Source organism: Takifugu rubripes, chromosome 18 (genome assembly GCF_901000725.2).
Source record: "Takifugu rubripes chromosome 18, fTakRub1.2, whole genome shotgun sequence".
Taxonomy (NCBI): Eukaryota; Metazoa; Chordata; class Actinopteri; order Tetraodontiformes; family Tetraodontidae; genus Takifugu; species Takifugu rubripes.
In genome coordinates this window covers 6,026,067-6,045,318 of record NC_042302.1, presented here as the reverse complement: position 1 = coordinate 6,045,318, position 19,252 = coordinate 6,026,067, and the positions used below count along the sequence as shown (strand labels likewise).

The 19,252-nt window shown below is 46.0% G+C and overlaps 1 protein-coding gene across 18 annotated transcripts in view; it reads left to right on the top strand.

The window, feature by feature from the left end:
- Window positions 1-19,252, top strand: part of cacna1c (calcium channel, voltage-dependent, L type, alpha 1C subunit) — a 111,180-nt gene that overhangs the window by 61,856 nt on the left and 30,072 nt on the right. For 13 of the 18 annotated variants that reach the window (XM_029825795.1, XM_029825799.1, XM_029825801.1 and 10 more), the window contains 8 exons: window positions 3,355-3,494; window positions 6,364-6,503; window positions 6,881-7,033; window positions 7,650-7,849; window positions 8,714-8,817; window positions 12,646-12,733; window positions 12,838-12,922; window positions 17,948-18,038. In XM_029825795.1, coding sequence (XP_029681655.1) covers window positions 3,355-3,494; window positions 6,364-6,503; window positions 6,881-7,033; window positions 7,650-7,849; window positions 8,714-8,817; window positions 12,646-12,733; window positions 12,838-12,922; window positions 17,948-18,038 — 1,001 coding nt within the window. Of the gene's footprint in view, window positions 1-3,354; window positions 3,495-6,363; window positions 6,504-6,880; window positions 7,034-7,649; window positions 7,850-8,713; window positions 8,818-10,501; window positions 10,606-12,645; window positions 12,734-12,837; window positions 12,923-17,947; window positions 18,039-19,252 lie in introns of all 18 variants that reach the window. The other 5 variants (XM_029825802.1, XM_029825796.1, XM_029825809.1 and 2 more) reach the window with 1 other exon arrangement.

Genomic DNA, 19,252 nt, shown 5'->3' with positions numbered 1-19,252 from the left:
TTTGCTTACTGACCCCAAACTTAACCCCAGTTTTCAAGCTCCATTGAAAATTCTATTAAGCCATAATCCACTGAGAATAACAGGGCCCGTAATTATGATGGGCTGTTTACCTGCTTTGCAGCTACTACACAAGCTCTCAAACTTGTGTTAACATTTGTTGTCAATAAAAAAATATAAAAAGCTATTATCGCACTCTCAGAAGAGGCCAAAGGTCGCGTGTTCTATGTGCATTAAACCGCAGGTCCGCTCTGTTATATTAGAAGCTTATGTGGAGCGACACTCTGGGGTTCAATACCATCAACTGGTGTCAAGCGTTAGGTGTGATATGGATCAATGGAGCAGGTTCAAAATCTCACACACACACACACACACGGGAAAGACGTCAGCACGCACACAAAGACACAATAGGATGTCTGGATGCTGACTGAAGAGTAGTAATTAGGACTTTGTGCTGTGACTATTCTGAGTACAATACTGATCAGTTTCATCATTTGTGTGTGTGTGTGTGTGTGTGTATGTGAGAGAGAGAGAGAGAGTCTTTCGCCGCCACCACTGCTGCAGCCTACAGTTTCCATGGTAACACCGGTCTCTATGGTAACTTGTGGTTGGCACCCACAGAGAGGGAGTGAGAGTTGAGGGGTGAGGAGGAGAGGAGGTGAGGACATGGGAGCGAGGGATGGGAGAGGGTGGCAGGAAGAGGGAGACGACAGGAACTGGGTGATGGAGCTGTTGAGACAGGGGATGAAATGTTGAGGCGGAGCCCCGCGACTGCTGCTGCCAGAAGGACAAACTTTGACTTATTTCGCTTATTCGGTCAGGCTGTGGTAGTTATGATTCGGTGTTCTGCTTCCTCTCCGTCTTCTGTGTTTTCAAGCATATTCGCATATGTATTTACATGATATATTGATATTATAGGTCACCGCCTAGGTAGCGTTACTGTTATGGGGCCTTCTATTCATTTTCCATGAAGTTGTGCAGCCTCCCCCTAACTTTCTTTTTTTTTTAACCCTGACGTTGACCTGACAGTTCATACCATTAAAGCCGAGCCTTCACCTTGACATTTAATCATGGAGTCTTGATTATTGCACCCCCGAAGTGAGAGTGAAAATTCAGGGCCCCACATTGGTAGGAAAAGGTACACACGCGTAAACCCCGAAGGTCACGGCGAATGGAAACACTGTCCGGTCTATGGTAGGATGTCGATACTCTAATCTCATTGGTCTGTTTGATGGATAGGTGGCCTGGTTGACCGATCACAGCTAACTGAATTATTGCTCCCACATACTCACCTTTCTGTTATTCTGTCTGCATCCCTCCTTTCCTTTTCCTCTCCCTCCCTCGCTCTCTCTCCCTCCCCGCCGCCCTCCTTTCCCCCCACAGTCTCTCATCTTATCCCTCTCATTTCTTTCCAGTCTCTAACCAGATTAGCTGTGCCCCTTATGGATTTTGCCCTTTATGGGTTCGCAGGAACGGAAGCAAACGCCGCAGCGAGGTGCGTCTGTGGACGCGTGCGTCAGACGGAGCTGCTGCGAGCAGATGCTTCCCTCTGCTTTATCCGTCTGAGCGCCACACTGTCTGCCTGTCACCAGCAGATGCACGGCCTACTTTCAGAGATATTGTGATTAAGCGATTTTGTGCATTTGAAAGAATGTGAGCGTGTGTGTGTGTTTTGTGAGATTAATTAGCTCTGCAAAGACTGCTGTGCTAATGTTCATTCTCTTGTGGATGTTCTGCAGCGTCAGGGATGAGTTTTAAAAATCTCCAGGCTCTGAAACGACCACACGGGTTGGAAGAAAAAAAATTCAAAAACACAGGTGTTTAATGTGAAAATGCTCTTTGTCTCTAAACCGGATAGCTCGCTGACGCTGATGCACACACCTGAAGGGTTCCTTAAATGAAATTAAAGTTTTAAAGAGCTACAGAGGACTTAAAAACACGCTGCCCGTCAGGGTTTCCACCTATCAAAAGTGTCAATTCTCCTCTTCTTGCCGTTCGTCTCTCTGTCGGGCTTAAAGGGGATTTCCAAGTGTTGGAAAAATCACTTCCAAAATCACATTTTTGTTGGCTAATCACATCACTGAGAGCATAAAACCGAAGCGGGATTCTTTTATCAATAACCGGGCATTGTAGCGCGCCGTCAGCTGAATAAAAGTGAGTGGAAAATCTGACTGGAAGTGACACTTTTGCTGTCACGTCAGAACTTTAACTCCATGCATTACTGGCTCCCATCCTGTGTGAGTGGGTTAATGACACAGTCTGTCGTCTCGGCGAGGAAGGCACTTGTTTAGATGGACCCGTTTTAGATTCCTGTCAGCCCTAACAGCAGATTAGCACAGCCAGTGCTTCTTCTCCTGCAGGGCTAAAATATGCGACATTGGAAAAAAAAAACTGCAACACATGACAGATATATTTAGCCCGGATGCACCATTTAACACATGCAGATGCACATAAACACTCTTATTAAAAAGGGTTTAAGGCAGCTTTTACAACAACTGTAGTTTATTCATTCATATTGTGATTAAGTGGCTGTTTAAGGCAATACAAATGCTCATATTAACAGGGATGTATGTGTCACATCTAAAGGTTCCTTTGAGCGTCAGGTTCTGTCGATTCATCCCAGGGTTGTGACACGGAGCAGGGAGACCTGGCCGGCCTTCTGTCCCAAACTTCTGTCCTCTCTTCCTCTCTATCCATGGGAAAATGGCTGGAACACGGGGAGGGGCGCTGAGATGGACTGATGGATTGATGCTAAATATATGCAGTCCTTTATTTATCCGCTGCGCTCTTTTAATTTAAAAAAAAAAAAAAGACCCAAATACATTTCTGTTCAATAAAGGGGCCTGAAATGTCTGGATGATCCTTTAGTGGAAAAAACAAGCAGATGTAAATGACCATTAGATAGAAGATGGATTGTTTGGACCTTTGCTGTTAGAAGACCCCCCCCCCCCATCCCCCTCTCAATGCCATTTCAGGACATTTCCCAGGACTCTCATACGCTGGGGTCAACACAATGATAACAATCTCTACGGAGCTCTGTAGTACACTTGTGTTTACGGTTCGAGAGTGTGTGTGTGTGTGTGCTTGGGCATCCGTGCGTGCCTGTACACACGCATTACTTCCTTTCCTCGGCCTTTTGGCTCTTAAGACCGGAAAATAGTCCCTTTGATTAAATAATCAGAAGGACTCTGTGTGTACAAGATTACAAGCTATCAAAAGTTTGCTCATAAATGATCATGTGTGTGTTTAAAACTTACTGAATTTGTCTCATAAAAAGCGGGAAAAGGAAAACAAATACTACATTTTGTGCAGTACCCAGGCGCTCAAAGGAACTGTCTTGTGTTTGTGTCTCTGCAGGAACGCGTGGAGTATCTGTTCCTCATTATTTTTACAGTGGAGGCGTTCCTGAAGGTAATAGCCTACGGCTTGCTCTTCCACCCAAACGCCTACCTGAGGAACGGCTGGAATCTGCTGGACTTCATCATCGTAGTTGTAGGGTGAGAAGAAAGATGATTTATATATACATATACAGTATATAGATCACTGGATGATGTCATTTTTGAGTTTGAGGGGGCAAATGGCGTTTAAATAGCATCATACCTTGATTGTAATACACTGCCAGGGTTTTTGAAAGTGCTATCTGACATAGTTTTAAACATCAGACTGCAATTACCATATTAATCACTGTACCTTGTATAATTACTGTCAACAAGTGAAACTAAGCCAAAACAATTGCCAGTCTGTGTCTCGTGCCAGAGGTGCTCGCCGTCACTTTAGCATTCAGAAGACCCGAGTTTCCATTAGCTCTTTGGATCCCAACTGCAGCGCCGAGGCGGCCTTTTCACTTGAAATATATGGTCATGAGTAATTTCATCTGGCTGCAAATTCCAGGTGGCTCACCTAAAAAACTACACTAAACTACACACGGCTTTTCCTTTCTTTCGCAGTTAATCTGTGTGAAAGCTTGAGTAAACCTTGGCCCACAGTGTGCTGGTGAAGTCTAAACTGATTAGCTTGTTAGATGCTGATAGCAAAGCTCTGCTCTGGTTTTTCTTTATCTGCTACTCAGCAACAAAGCCCATCAGCTAAACCCTCTGTGCCGCTGTGTGTGCATGCGTGTGTGGATGTATGTGTGTGGGTGTTTGTGTTTGTGTGTGCCACAGCCCGGCAGCTATGACTAGCATACCGTGTTGTGCGGGGTTAATGGCACAATAGCCAGTGGACCTGACAGTGACATTAATGTCTTAAAAAGGGTCTAATTGACCGTGTGTGCATGCACAAGAGAGAGAAAGCGAGGGTCAAAGCCTGGAGGAAGGCTCCGTGAACACACGCCACAAAAAGCCAGTCAAGTGTTCACTCGCATTAGCCGTCACCGACTGAACGTTGTTGGATGAGACGCACACGTGCACAGCCGCCATGTAATCTGGCCATTGGGCATGGTGACAGCGCACTAGCATAAGCTAAACGTATACACTCATGCTATAATCTAGTCTCCTACATGACATTTCTGGTTCTGTCTGACTTACAGTTGTGCAGGACAGCAATAGTGGCATATGAATCCAATCTAAACAAAAGTAATAATCCTACTGTTGTCTCATAGAGTTTCCAATTCTATTAATGTGACGGCTATGTGGACGGCAACTGGCAATTTATGTTCATACATATTCTGTTTAGATTAGTGAAGGATGATATAACATATTTATTGGTTTCTGGGGTGGGTTATTATTTATTTTCGTCCAATGTCGTCGCTGTCGTGGAAAGGAAACAGAATGAAATCCCAAATAAACATAAAAAGTCATTAAATAAAACAAAATAGGGATGCATCATGACCACCAGAGGCTCTACTATATGTGTGTGTCCTTGTATTTGCTACATATTGAGAATCAAAATCCTCGTTCAACAGCAAAGTGGGGATATGTTTCAAAAGTTCAGCCTTTTTGGCTGGTCCCCACAACTTCCAAGGACGGTTAAGATATGGTTTTATTGTTGAGGTCAGCATTGGGTTTAGGGGATGGGGATTAGTTGGAATAGTTAGGGTTAGGATAGGGAGCTGGGTAATGTATTATGTGTATGGAATTCCCCACAAAGATAGAAATGTGAAGATGTGTGTGTGTGTCTACAGGATTTTGTGGAGCCTGGTGCTGTTTACCTTCAGAAACACACTGTTTCTCTCTCTGTTTCTTTCTCACACACAGACACACAGACTTGGGTGTCTGCGTCATCATTTCCAAAAGTCTTAGTTTTAGCCCAGCCAAAATAAAATGGCAGAATTTCCAAATAACTCTCCCTTCAAGAGGTATTACAGTCCCAGTGACACTCTTTTTAACAAAAGTAAATGCGATGCCTTCGTACGTTTCGTACTATATGCGTATGTGACCTCTGCAGATGTGCACGTTAGCGATCACGGTGCTACACTCAAATAATGCTAATTGTCATTGACGCTTCACCGAGCAAAACAGGCTGACGGTGCAAAAGTCCTCCGTAGTAAAGATGCATTTTATACGTGGTTTCAGAAGGACTGACGGGGAGAATAATATCGAGAGGGTGGTAGTGTGAAATCAAGAGGTAGAGAGAGAGGGAGAGGGCGAGCTGTTTGGAGAGGCTTTTCAAGTGGCCATTTCATCGGCGCTAATTGATAATTCTCCATGACTAATGCGCCGCTGACTGGCCTTTGAGCCGCGCTAGCTAGAAAATGTAGGGTGATTTCTAAAGGATCTCAGAGGAAGGAGAGGGAGAGTGATAAGCTTCACTTCAGGCTTGTAAAATACACACTAGAGGGGATCTCCAAATAATTTCATGGAGTCACAACACAGCTCAATAACACAAAACCTCTACTGTAACATAACATCACGCACTTACAGCTACTTTTGAGCGTCAACTGCACCAGTATGCTTCCAGAGATGGTCATTAGTGTGCTGCTAAATGCCTCCTAATCTGATGAACACTTTTTGGGGATGGCTCAGTTCTCTGCAGACAGTCCCAATGTTCTGCAGAGCAAACTGTCAAAACTGCCTCACATTTCCTTATCTGCACGAGACAGGAGGAGCAGATGAGACATTTTCATTTCTGCACAAGGGCCAACAATTGTGTAGTTAAATTGTTCCCGAGAAAAAAAAAGCCCCGTCTTGAGCTGCACACTGCTGCTCTCCTTAAAGATTTGGTCTCAGAGTGCATTGATTTTTAAATTATCAACTCATTGGGCGTCTAATAGATGAAGATTAACTTTTGCTTGGTGGCAACAGATGGAAAAATCCACACATACTGTAGCTGCAGAAGGTATTAGATATCTATCTGTTGCCCTTTGTTTCAGACGTTCCCAAATCTGCATCAGAGCGACAATAACGTTTCTTATATTCGTTTGTTCAGGTTGTTCAGTGCGATCCTGGAGCAAGCCACCAAGGGGGATGGCGCCACCCCCATCGGAGGGAAGGCGGCGGGCTTCGATGTCAAGGCTCTGAGGGCATTCAGAGTGCTCAGACCTCTGAGACTGGTGTCTGGAGTACCCAGTAAGTACTTGGTCAAGAAACAAGAGGGATGGGGGGTGGGGGGGTAGTACCCCGAGGATCAGGTGTAAATGGTGATTGAGTGAGCGGGGAGAGATATGAACCAGAAGTTGGAGCCGATATTGCTGCCCGATGAGACGTGCGTGCACGAGGTGGCGCGGAGTCGGACGGAGGAAGACAAGTGTGCGCTTGCACTCGCACCAGATGAGTTCTCTGTGATGGTGATGATCTATCTGATCTACCCCCCGAGCACAGGGGGAGGAAACGCGATTATTATACTCGAGGGTGGCAGTGGCTGACTGTCTGGGCGGTACCAGTCTTACAGGCCGCAGTGAGTGTGTTCGGGTTCTCTCAGCTGCATGTCTGCGTCCGTCCTGCAGGTTTACAGGTGGTGCTGAACTCCATAATCAAAGCCATGGTTCCTCTGCTCCACATCGCCCTGCTGGTCCTGTTCGTCATCATTATCTACGCCATCATCGGCCTGGAGCTCTTCATGGGCAAGATGCATAAGACCTGCTATTACAAGCAACCAAGTACGTGCCCTCTGCTAATCACGCACGTGAGACGTGCACATGCAGACACGCCACACCCGAGTGCTCTGGTAATGTTTGGAGCATGTGCGAGGGAACCGGTTTGAGCGTATAGTCACTCAAAAATGGGAACACTCGAATGTTCAGGTAAAAATAAAACCCCCATCAGCCACAATATTAGAGAATTAAAAATTAAAAAAACACCTCTAATGATTAAATGATAGCCTCCATTCATTATTTAAGCCATCATTTATGTATTACACTCTGATTTGGGCAGTAATTGAAACAGCAGCCGCTATAAACGGCTGGAACAATTTCCAGCAAAGGCCCCGAGGTATAAATGGACTTGAGTGTTGTTATGGCGATGTTATAGTTCCCAGGAGAGGCACGCTTGGGTAAGAGTTAGTGAAATAGTGTCTGTTACCATGAGCATGACCCCCGAGAGATTGTTTGCTATAATTAGCCCCCTTTTTCCACATTGATTTTTAAGCGCGGCGCTACCTGTGCGACACAGTTTATTGCCGATTTCCAGGAAACTTACTGTAGGAGGGCAAAAAATGGCACCGGCTGCTAATTAAACAACTTGACGACAATGTTCCCCTCACATCTTATGTCACAGAATCCCTCTCAGAGGAAAAGCCAGCGCCCTGCGCACCCGAGGGGGCCTACGGCCGACACTGTAAGCGCAACGGCACCGTGTGCTTAATGGAATGGGACGGCCCCAACGACGGCATCACCAACTTTGACAACTTTGCCTTCGCCATGCTAACGGTGTTCCAGTGCATCACCATGGAGGGCTGGACCGACGTGCTGTACTGGGTGAGTCGGGCCCCGGAACTGGATCGCTCGAGTCTGGTATCAGTGACATCGGCCGGGGGCGTCCCAGCGTGTGAGGGGAGATAAGTGCAGGACCGCTTCCACATGTGTCAGAAGATCAGGCGTGCACGCGGGCTTTTGCAGCGCGCGTTTCGCTCAGTGTGAACCCGCGCGTTAGCTCCTGTCTCGGGCTGAATCAATGTCGGCGATACACTCTGTGATTGGACTCGCGGGTCCGTCTGAGACGTGCGAAGAATCCTGACGTTTGAATCAGGTGTTCGCGACAGAATTTGAACACTCGAACCCAAAATATTAATACACAGCGTACTGATAACTAGCAATCATTAGTCTTTTTTTAAATACACACAACTACAAGCAATGAAGCTGTTCATTGATCATTGATTAGGCTTTGATCAATAAAAATGTACTAGACTGATTTTCCATATATTTATATAGACACATAAAATCGTATATTTACACATGCGCTCACACACACGTGTGTGTGTATGTGTGTGTGTGTGTGTGTGTGTGTGTGTGCACTCCCTCTGCATCTATTACGCCGCCGGCTGCATCCTCCTCCACACACAATTAAATATAATTATTACTTAAATATAAGCTAATAGCCTCTTCGATAAATAGTGTTTCCTATTTTGCTCCATCCACAACAAAACATTTTTAAAGCTTATTTCTTTGCTATTAAGGGTTTTTTTATGGTTAAATCCAACCTGCTCATGAAAATGTATACTTCACTAACCCACACTGCTGCCCTGTGTCAGAGGCAATTCTCACCTTTTCTTTCCTTCTCCACCTCTGTCATTAACCCCCCCATCTTCTGTCCCCTTTCTCTTGTTTCTCTTTGACTCCTAGATGCAGGATGCTATGGGCTATGAGCTGCCGTGGGTCTATTTTGTCTCTCTCGTCATCTTTGGCTCCTTTTTCGTTCTCAATCTCGTTCTGGGTGTGTTGAGCGGGTAAGAGGCTGTCCTCTGCATGTGTGTGTGTCGAGTGCTCGTCAGTGCCTGCATCTAACAACCAAAGTCAAAATGATGCTGAATTTTGAATGTTCCCTTGAATTGGCGAGCGAAAAAAAGGGAGATGCGTTGTTGGGTACATTTGCATTTAGTGCAAACTCCCTGTTGTTTGTCTAAATTCTCAGCGTGTGTGGAGGGTATTTGTTTTCTTTGGCTGTATTTTTAATGGTTGGATGCTGGCTGTTGTATTATTGCATGAGCCCAGTCTCCCATGCTCTCCACATTTATCATCTAACCCTTCCTCACATCTAAGAAATATACATATATTTAATTCCTCCCAATAAAAAGGGAAATATATGCTCATATTAAGGAAGAATGCGCTGCCAAAGCAACTTTTATCGCCCCAGTCGTCAGTTAAACCGGAGGCGGGTAGGCGAGGATGACCACTGAACTGAGCAAAATCTGCTCTCTCCTTTCTCTTCCACTCAATCGCTCCTTCCTCTCCGGCCCGAGAGGGACACGCACATATGGCGGACACGGGCAAAGCGGCGACCTGCCCTCCGTCTGCCTCTTCTGTTCACGTCACTTGATCTCATTTGGCCACATCCTGTCACAACGCGTCTGCGCCGGACGCACAAAAGAGCCGCTCGGTCACCTGTTGGTTGCTACCTCGCCCGTGTTGGCTTACATACGTGTGTATCTCGTGTGCATATTAGCTTCTGCTAACACTGTTTGCGTTTCGGCCTACGACACGGGCGCGTTTGTTTAAACCCACCCCACATATTGTCTGAATAAATGTGGCTCCGGCGGGTGGGCCCAGTGCATTTTACCTCCGCTCTGCCAAGTCATGCTGCGTTAGCGCACGCATTGGTCCACCCGTGGGGAGACGCGGGTATTAATAATTCACCCCTTAGGCCGAGCATGGAGGTGAAGCGTTAAAAAAGCAGCGTCTGGAGGAAAGGTAAAGACTGGAAAGGTGCACCGATGGGACATTTATATAGTTTTATTTATTTATTTTGGGGAACTGTGAGAGTAAGAGCGAGCCAAAAATAAAACTGGTGGATAAAAAATTCACTGAGTAAAGTACCGTAAGGATGTGATGGCCGTGGGAGGCTGGGCGCACTTGTCGAACTCAAACACTATTGTCGCCACAGAAGTTCATCTTTGTGTTTTTCTTCCCTCATTACCATCTGCGGCTGACATTTATTCCCTTTTCACACCCATCAAATTACGTCTCGGCTGTTGCCGTTAACACGCAACACAACAAGCTGAATCTTGATCATTAGCAGCGCCATCTTGTGGTGGCGACACCATTTGCAGCCAGTCTTTACAGTACAGTGCACTGACTGGACTCGTCCCCCAGCCCGGGAATCCACCCGCCAGGTGAACATGCTGTTTATTCGGACAAATATCTGATTAATGCTAAACTGATTTAATACAATGGACATCTGAAGAGTAGCTGAACCAAGGTTGACGAGGGTCACACTCCCTTTGTACAACCAACCCCCGCGGACCTTCACCGCCATGTTATCCATCTTTATGTACACTTTATACTCTTAAACGGAGCCCCATTTGAGATCCTGCTGACATTAAAGCTTTCATCTTTTGGGAACATTCACAATATATCTAATTCCTCCCCTCATCTCATATTCTTTCTCTCTAAATTTGCCCTATTACCCCCCAGGTGAATGACGCAGTAGGGTACGAGTGGCCCTGGCTTTATTTTGTCACCTTAATCATCATTGGATCCTTCTTTGTGCTAAACTTGGTTCTGGGGGTGTTGAGCGGGTAAGGGCAAGGTCAAAGGTCACCTGAAACTAACGACTCTTTCTCTCTTCTTATCAAATTTTAGGAACTTAAATATCTCCTTCCGGCTGCTTCTGCTCTGTTTTCCCACTTCCAGAGAACTGTTTACAGGTTGCTTTAGACACTAAAATACTGAGATGTTTTGCCATCACGTTCTGAAATGGGCAGCTTTTTGTAGGTGCTCGACCGGCACAGCTCTCAGCGCCGTTAAATACCTCAATTAAAATTAGTCCAACGAAAAGAAACGGTCAGTAAAAAGTATATTGTGATCACAAGAACATATTAAGGGAGGTATCGGCGTGTTTTTAGGGTGAGGGGAGATTGATTGGACCTGTGGCAGATTGTAACTGGACCCAACTGCATCAAAAAAGAGCAGAGGTCAAGTTGGGAATGCTTCTTTATTGTGGCAGTTTGTTGGCAGGTGGACAGCAAACAGTTGGAGGACTACGCATCTGTTTCTTCAGAAGGCCCCAAGAATGCTCCTCTTAAACCCAGTGAACCCATTCAATTACATGCCCAAAAACAAGTCAGGCCAAGATAAGGCAAACCAGGACTGCTTTTATAGAGAGGTGATAGCAGATAAGGAACAGGTGGGAGAACCAGGTGGAAGTGTGACTGGTTAATGAACAGGTGTGACTGGGAGGAAAATGGAAATCCCCCTACTGGCAGGGCAGACTGAGGGTAATATTCCCCCTGAACCCTGTTGTGGTTCAGCTTCTGTTCTCTGGAACAGGTTTCTGTATTCAGTCCTGCCATTATTCCAGTCCTCCTTTATTACATCAGGTTAATATAGAGTTTGTACAACATTAGGATAGCAGCAGTAGAACTTTAAAAAAAGACATTTACACTTGAAGTAGCTAAATTTGAGTTGATGAGTTTTGATGAGAAAGAGGTCAAGGTGAGTGAAGAGGCTCCGTCCCGACTTAGTGACCCCAGTTTGACTCCTGATACCTGCTGTAATGTTACAGCGACTTTGTGGGAGAAATAATAGACGTCTATCTGGTCCAAACAGCTTGGAGGGTTTGGCTGTCTGACTCTTTGTCTGACTAATGATGCTGTCAACACACTACACAGGCTGACCTTTTACCAACTGCTCCCACCGTGGAGTGTGTGTTGGGCTCTGATTGGCGTAATAACAATAGTGAAATGGTGATAAGACGTGCAACAGAGGCAAAGATAGAAAAGACCAGATGTGATTGTGTTTGTCTGGATTTGATCAAATATGTAAAAAAGAAAATAAATCAGAGAGGCTCAAGTCATGTTTTAGGACCGAAAAAGACGTTCTGAGGGGGTAAAAACAGCCCAAAGAGCTCCAAACCAACACATACGGACACAAACTGGTACACGGTGGATCGATGGGACCGGGTCTCCTGCTAATGTTCCGACAAGCCGGACAATAGAAGCTTGTCCTGATGCTTATTGATCTGTGTGGGTCTCTGCTGCATGTAGGTGTGACGTGATGTTCCGTCAGGGCTCTACCGTCTCAATGAATTATTAAAAATGTGGCTCGTCAGTCTAACATTTCACGAAGAACCTGTAAAACCTGTGTTTACAGGAAACAGCCCACCAATAGATGCCTTATCTATTCCAAGTGTTAAAGTCATGGGGCTCAGTAATACAGGTGACCCTGACAAGAACGCCGCTGTCACAGCTGCTCAGGGATGCCCCCCTCTGTCCGTCCCTCTGGGGCTGCCCCGGCAGGCCCTGGGCCACCTGAGACCGAGCCGTCCCGGGACACTTCAGATATATGAGCATTTTAGTTTCGATACACAGTCAGATGAATGATCTGTGGAAGGAGGTGAAGCCCTGACAGGATGTTCTCCGGTCTGCATTTGCATACTAACCCCTTTACTTCTTGGCAGAGCTCCCTTTTTTGCCACCTTAACTTCGCTCTTCTCCCTTCAGCAGGTTCTCGCTCCGTGCTGTTTCTCAACCTTCCACGCTCTCACAGTATTGTCACCTGATTTGCCTCGCCAAGATGTTCAGATTTGCTCTCCCGGTTCTTTCTCTCCTCTCCTGCAGAGAGTTTTCCAAGGAGAGGGAGAAGGCGAAGGCCCGTGGCGACTTCCAGAAACTCAGAGAAAAGCAACAACTCGAAGAGGACCTCAAGGTTGGCTGGCCGAAGAGCTTCATCGGGTTTAAACACAACAAATCTCAAAGGTTTGGGAGCATTATCGTAACTCCTGCGCTCTCTCTTTGCGTGGGTAAATACAGGGCTATCTAGACTGGATCACCCAGGCTGAGGATATTGACCCAGAGAATGAAGAGGAGGGCTTGGATGACGACAAACCCAGAAACCGTGAGTGTCTCATGTTGTTTGTATGTGCGTGAGATAGAAAGAGAGAGGAGCTGACTTCCCTCGTTGCAACCAAAAAAACCTCTTCTCTGTCAGGGGATCTCTGTGAGCGATAAACATTTTGGTCTACGTTGGGACGCGCCCGTGCGCGGTTCTTTTCCATTTGTACTCCGTCGACGATCAGAACCAGATAGTAGCTAAATCCCCGGCGCTGTCACTTTCCTTAAGCCCCTTCCAACTGGCATTACTTTTATTTGACTTGTGGTGCATATTATCCTCCAGGAACACATCGACTACAATGCAAGAACCCACCGTTTCATCTTTAAACGTTAAAAAAAAAAAGTCATCGTAATCTACATTGTTTTGCCTCAAACGTGACTCCTCTCCTCCTGTTGGGGAATTCACTGTGCCGCAGGAATACGCACAATGGCTGCAGCTCTTTGTGAGTGTGCAGCTCATAGAATCAAACCCGCATCATCCCCGCCGCCGCCGCCGCCGCCGCCACTCGCTGCTCCTTTAAAGACCGTGAATGAACTTGCCAGCAGAGTGACTGACAGACTGAGCAGATGCTAATATTGCCTGCTGAGGACCCTCTAGAGGGTTGGAGTCTGTTTAGATATTAGTAGGATGTGTCAGACTGCAGATAATAACCTCTGGGCATTCACCCACACGCGCGCAACAGACACCTGCGCGTGCAAACGCACACTTGTGCGCAGCAGGTAGTCTCGGAATGTGTACAGTACATGCTCGCTGACAGGAATAGCTCCCCGTTTCTCCCCACAACACCCCCAGAGGCAGCCATGCGCGGCACATGTCTCCCTAGGAATGACTTACCTTCCTTCAGAAAGGAGAGATGGTCTGCTCTCACCTGGAGGCCTGATCTGAGAGCAGATAAACATAACTTGACATTAGACAGGAAGAAAGGCTGAATCCTGTTATTTAACCTGCGGAGCTTTTGTGCCCGAATCACAGTCGCCATCGTTGCAGCCGAGGCGAGAAGCGGGGAAGAGCAATGATCTTTAGCCGGCTGAAGCCAGACAAATGATCATTTGGGCACAAATCAAAAGGAAGAGGTTTCTCCGGGTTTCAGAAAGGATTCCTTGCTAGTATCCCAACAAGGCCAAGCTAGCTGAAAGCGTAGCAACAAAAGGAAAATGCAAGTCTTTGATTCAGCCAGGTCAATCTCAATTCAATCATGATTCATTAGCAATTATTCAAGTCCTCGTGTAAACAGCATCATGTGATACGCTAACTGTGTTTGTCTGATTAAGAGACATCAGATTAGCATGCTTCCCCACTGCTCCAATGTGCATGTATATCTGTTCATTTATGAACAGGCATTTCTACGGTCATGTAAACAAGCTCCGTGTCAGTTAGCCGCAGGGCTCTTTTGATTTTGGGCAACAACATACATAACTGCAGCCTTTGGATTCGGATAATCACCGATTTGACTGTTAGGCCTGCTTCAGAAGGACCAATCATGGCTCTCTATCAAGCTGGAAAATCAGAGCAATGCGACGCTCCCCTCCCTTTCTCCTCGGCGGATGGATCCTCTTCTCGGATGATGAATGGGGGCAGTTTGTTCCCGCTGTCAGGGACATTTTGCATAGACACACAGACGCACCAAGACTCCGAGAAGAGAGGAGATTGCGCTGAGAGGTGGCAGGCAAACTAGATATGGAGATATGGAAGAAAAAAATTTGAATGTGCTTGCGTATATGCGTGTGTGTGTGTATGTGTGTGTGTGTGTGTGTGTAAGAGAGAGATAAATGGAGACACAGAATGTATCTGGGACAGAGAACAGATGGGACAAGTCACAGCAGTGGCCACACACACTCGTTCTGAGACCTCACACCCTTTTTATACATCAGTCTATCATCCTGTCCTAAAAGGGGGAGTGGTGGCCATATCAATACTGTGGCAATCAAAGACAAATATCAATACTTTATCGATTTACCTGCTTATACCAACGGCTTTTGTCAAGCACCACTACGGCATTGTCATGTTTGGTTGGTCTCGCTCATGTCCAGCCTCTAAAACACGAAGGGTAGACACGAGCGACACATCTGTTCTTGATTTTTTTTAAAGTATATTGTATGGATCATATGTGTTCCCTAGCATCTCAGGTGGCAGACACATATATGCATGCTCTCACCTCTCTGCCGTCTTGTTCTTGCATGCCGTCATCTTGTTTTTGGCGTCCTACCACTTCCTGTCTGTGGTAGGAGTGTCTCCAGCCCACCTGGGTAAGAAGACCAGTAAGCTTGCCTGGTTCAGTCACTCCAGTGACTCTCAGGACGGTATGTGTCCGTCTCCGTCTCGTGTTTGTCTGTGGTGTATTCACGTGTGCACTCGCTCACTGTCTGACATGTGTTTGGATTAAATTTTCATGGGACGCTTCGATGAAATGATTTCTTCTGAAAGCTCAATGAATAAGAAATAAGGGGTTTGTGGTCATGATGCTCTCAATGTAGGAAAATCCAGGAAACCCTTCGCAAACACTTAGGCGGGAGAGGCCAAAAGCTGTAGTGTCAAAGCTACACCAGATTTGCAAATATTAGCATTTTAATTTGACGTGAAATTAAACTCTTCATCCGCAGATTAAAACTCTATATCATGACAACAAATATTTCACTTGAAAACAAGTCTTTCGTGCGTGTGTGTGTGTGTGTGTGTGTGTGTGTGTGTGTTTCTGGCTGATCATTGTGTTTCGCTAATCGTGGTCAAGTACTTGTACTTTTAAATATGCCAGCACTCATTTGTCATTGTTAAAGCCTGACTGAGTGTGTCAGAGCGCTTTGTTAATTTAGTGGATAATTACTCCACGAATGCATGTGTGTAAATCGTGTATTTTATTGTGTATGCGTGTGTGTTCTCTACAATCACACCCTCCCTTTGGCTTATTTTATGTATTTATTAGTTTTACTCATGTGCAAGAACACTCAGACGGGCTGATGCAATATTTAGGTGGATGGTGGTGACAACAAGAAAACAAAGAAGGTGAAGGGCTCAGGCCATCTTAACTATTGTGCATTATTGTAAATATATTTAACTGCAGCCATGCTGGCAAACACAGGCGATTTAAATGTCTGATGTTTCTGTTCCATTAGTGCAATAGAAAAGAGTCTTGATTAGTGGTTCCATTAGTCCGACCCTTTGGTGCATTATTAAACAGGAATATATGAGATGTTTAATAAATTGGACCTCCGTCCACTGATGGAGTCGAGCAAAGGCCTTCCATTATTCTAGAAATACTGGTCTGAGATTCCCTGAAATCACAAATGATTCCTACTCTACGGCTGCTGTCACATGTTGCTTTGCAGCCTTCCAGTAAACTGGAGCCCACCAAGCAACCAGCATGTGAGACAGCTAATTAAAAGCATATGTAGATTCATACCAAGGAAGCTTTCACTGGGAGCTGATAATTAGCCAGGTAGATAGGCAGTGTTGCTCTTTTTGCTTCTAAAATATCTCCTTGGAATGTGACGCATGCTGCCTCCGTTGATTATAGTTTGGGGGCCTTCCGCTGAGCACAAACGCTTGCTTCCTCACCTCTCCTTGAATTGCCTTTCCTCTGCTCCAGCCCCACTTTCCTCAGACATTTCATTAAACTGCTACTGCTAACGTCAGGTCACGGCATCGGTGGAACCACCGTTATTTGAAAGCAATAACCGTGATGAGGGGTGCATAAAAAAGAACAAAACAACTCTATGAAATAAGAGGGCAGTAGAAACTCAAGCATTTCATGGCCCCCAAACTCTGGATTACAGTATTTCACAGAATAATTCCAAACTGAGGAGTAAAGCTATGCTGAGCTGCAGCCATGGGCAGGGCACAAAATCAAGGATGTGCATATTTTGCAAAGTAATAGCACTGAACTAACATTCTCTTTATTAAAAAAATCATATATTTTGTCTTTAATATGGCAGCTGATCTCTTTAAAGACACAGTTTTGTGTTGTAGTTTGGTCCCTCGCTTCTCGCTCATCTTCTTCTCCACTCCTCATCTCTGTCTCAGGTCTTTGGGGTCTCTAACAATAGTTGTTAAACTAGTTCAGAGTTCCATCGAGGAAGGTGCAGCAGGCAGGTTCTATTTGGAAGACGTTCGCCTCGAGAGGGGCCCCAGTGCCCCTGGTGCTTTTAGCTGAGTAGCATATGGCAGCAGGTGGGACGTGCCGGGGTGAGGCGAGGGGACAGTGTGTCTACTGCAGGTTATTGGATGTTTAGACGGAGCGTTGGGATCTCTACAACGAAGTATTCACACATCAGCAGCCACCTGACACGAGCGCTGAAGCCAGGTTAGATGTCTTGCACTAGCTAAGAGCTAACATCTAAAAACATATTTAGCTTTGTTTTCTTGTGTTCAGCGGTCTCCCTCTTCCTTCGTTCCCCCCTCAATCTTGTTTTTCACATGTTTTTATTACGACTTGGGTTTTGGGTATTTGATTGAATCCTGTTTTAAGTGTTGATAATGTGTCCTGGCAGGAGTCAGGTTTACAATCAGCAGCGATCAGTTTAATTTCATCATGAGATCTTCCTGGATCCATGTACGCTGCCTGACTGCGGTGCCCAGAGGGCGTTACAGGAAGTGTTTGAGCTGCCAGTGAGGAGAATAGTCTGACCCACCAACTTGCAAAGACTGACAGAAGCAATAAAATACAATGTCTGTCTCAATATCAGTCTCTCATCCAGCTCTCTTGCATTAATCCTGATTTTCCCCCCTCTTCCTGCACAGTATCACCCTTAATACTTCAATCACTTCATATTTCCAGCTCCCCCACCTCAGGAAATATTTTAACCAGTAACTATTCCCAGGATAGGTAATTAAGTCTGCAATTAGGCGTCAACACATATGATACAATAGTGCAAACAATTAGTTCACGATCCTATTGAGAGAGTTCAACGCAGCTTCTCAAGGACTGGCTGCACTTGTCAGAGTGCGTGCACACTGATGCGAGAGTCCTCTCCTGTTAATTCATCCATCTCTTTTCTTCCCACACCTCTCTCTCTGCCCCTCTTCCTCTCCCAGTGAGCATGCCAGCCAGCGAGAATGAATCAGTCAACACAGACAACGCTCCCGGCGGGGACGTGGAGGGGGAAACCTGCTGCACCCGGCTAGCGTAAGTACCTGAACTCATCTCAAGCCGCCGCTTGGCCACCCTGATGAGCTCCCTCCTGCAGCTCCGGTGTATTAGCGCCTCAGTGGTAGCCGCCATCAGGCATTTGCGCCTGCAGCAACCATTCAGCCAGCCTCGCTTCACAGGGGTTAAATAAGAGAAATAGTTGGTTATTATTATTATTTACAGTTTTCTTGATGTGCACTAAATGTGTCTAAAGGAAAAATAGTAGGAGACCTCAAATCAGCCTCCATCATTAATTATTTGCCATATTGATCACTTCCTTTATGGACGTTCTGCAAAATACCTTTTATTCATTGGGTGATTTATGCCCATTTCCTGGGAATTCGCACTCCCACCTCCTTTTAACTTTTGCAACACTTGCAAACAAAAGAAACCAATCAGCAGTTGTTGACTCAGGCGGGACGAATGAAGGTTAGACTCAAAAAGGCAGGAGATCTTTACTGCCTGGTAATCCAGTCTTATTTCCTTTTCCCCTCTTTGTCGCTCTCCTCTCCTTCATGCCTTTGCTGATCAAGGGCTTCCTCCTGCTCCCCTGGGAGCGCACGAGCAGCTGACTCGCTCGCTCCTGCTTCTCTGTCTCCTTTCATTGCGACATTATTCAAACAAAGGATTTTTTAAATTATCATTATTATTATTATTCCTCAAACACAAGGCTACACAGGAGCCGTGACCCCAGTGGGCCCCACTTCTACGCCAGCGGAAAAACACTTTAGCTTTGATACATCTAGATGACAAACTGTTGGAATAGAAGAAGCAGAAGAAAAGGGAAAGTCAGGAGGACTGAGCGGCGGAGCCGGCCCGTTCGGACGGCCCTGTTCTCTTTCTCCATCCTCCTCTGTCCATCTGTTGCTCTGTCTCTGTGAGGTCGTCTGTGTGTGTTTGTGCACCGACATAATTAGCCTCAAAAACACAAACCGGCCCAATTGGATTTAAGGAGAAATCGAAAGGTATCACACAACATCCGATTGTTGTGCACGCCATGGTTTTAGCCGGCAGGAAAGCCGTGCACGAGGAATGTTTGATGCCCTGCAGAAGCAGCGTGGGCGCACATCGGGGACCGCGTTGATATTTATTGCTCCCATTGTGTGGATGTAGCTGACTGAGCGTAATGACTCGGAGGGTCGGGAGCCAGAACCTGTCAATCCAACGCATCCAAGCAAGCGTAAGCTCGACGTTTCACCTCCATAGTGGCC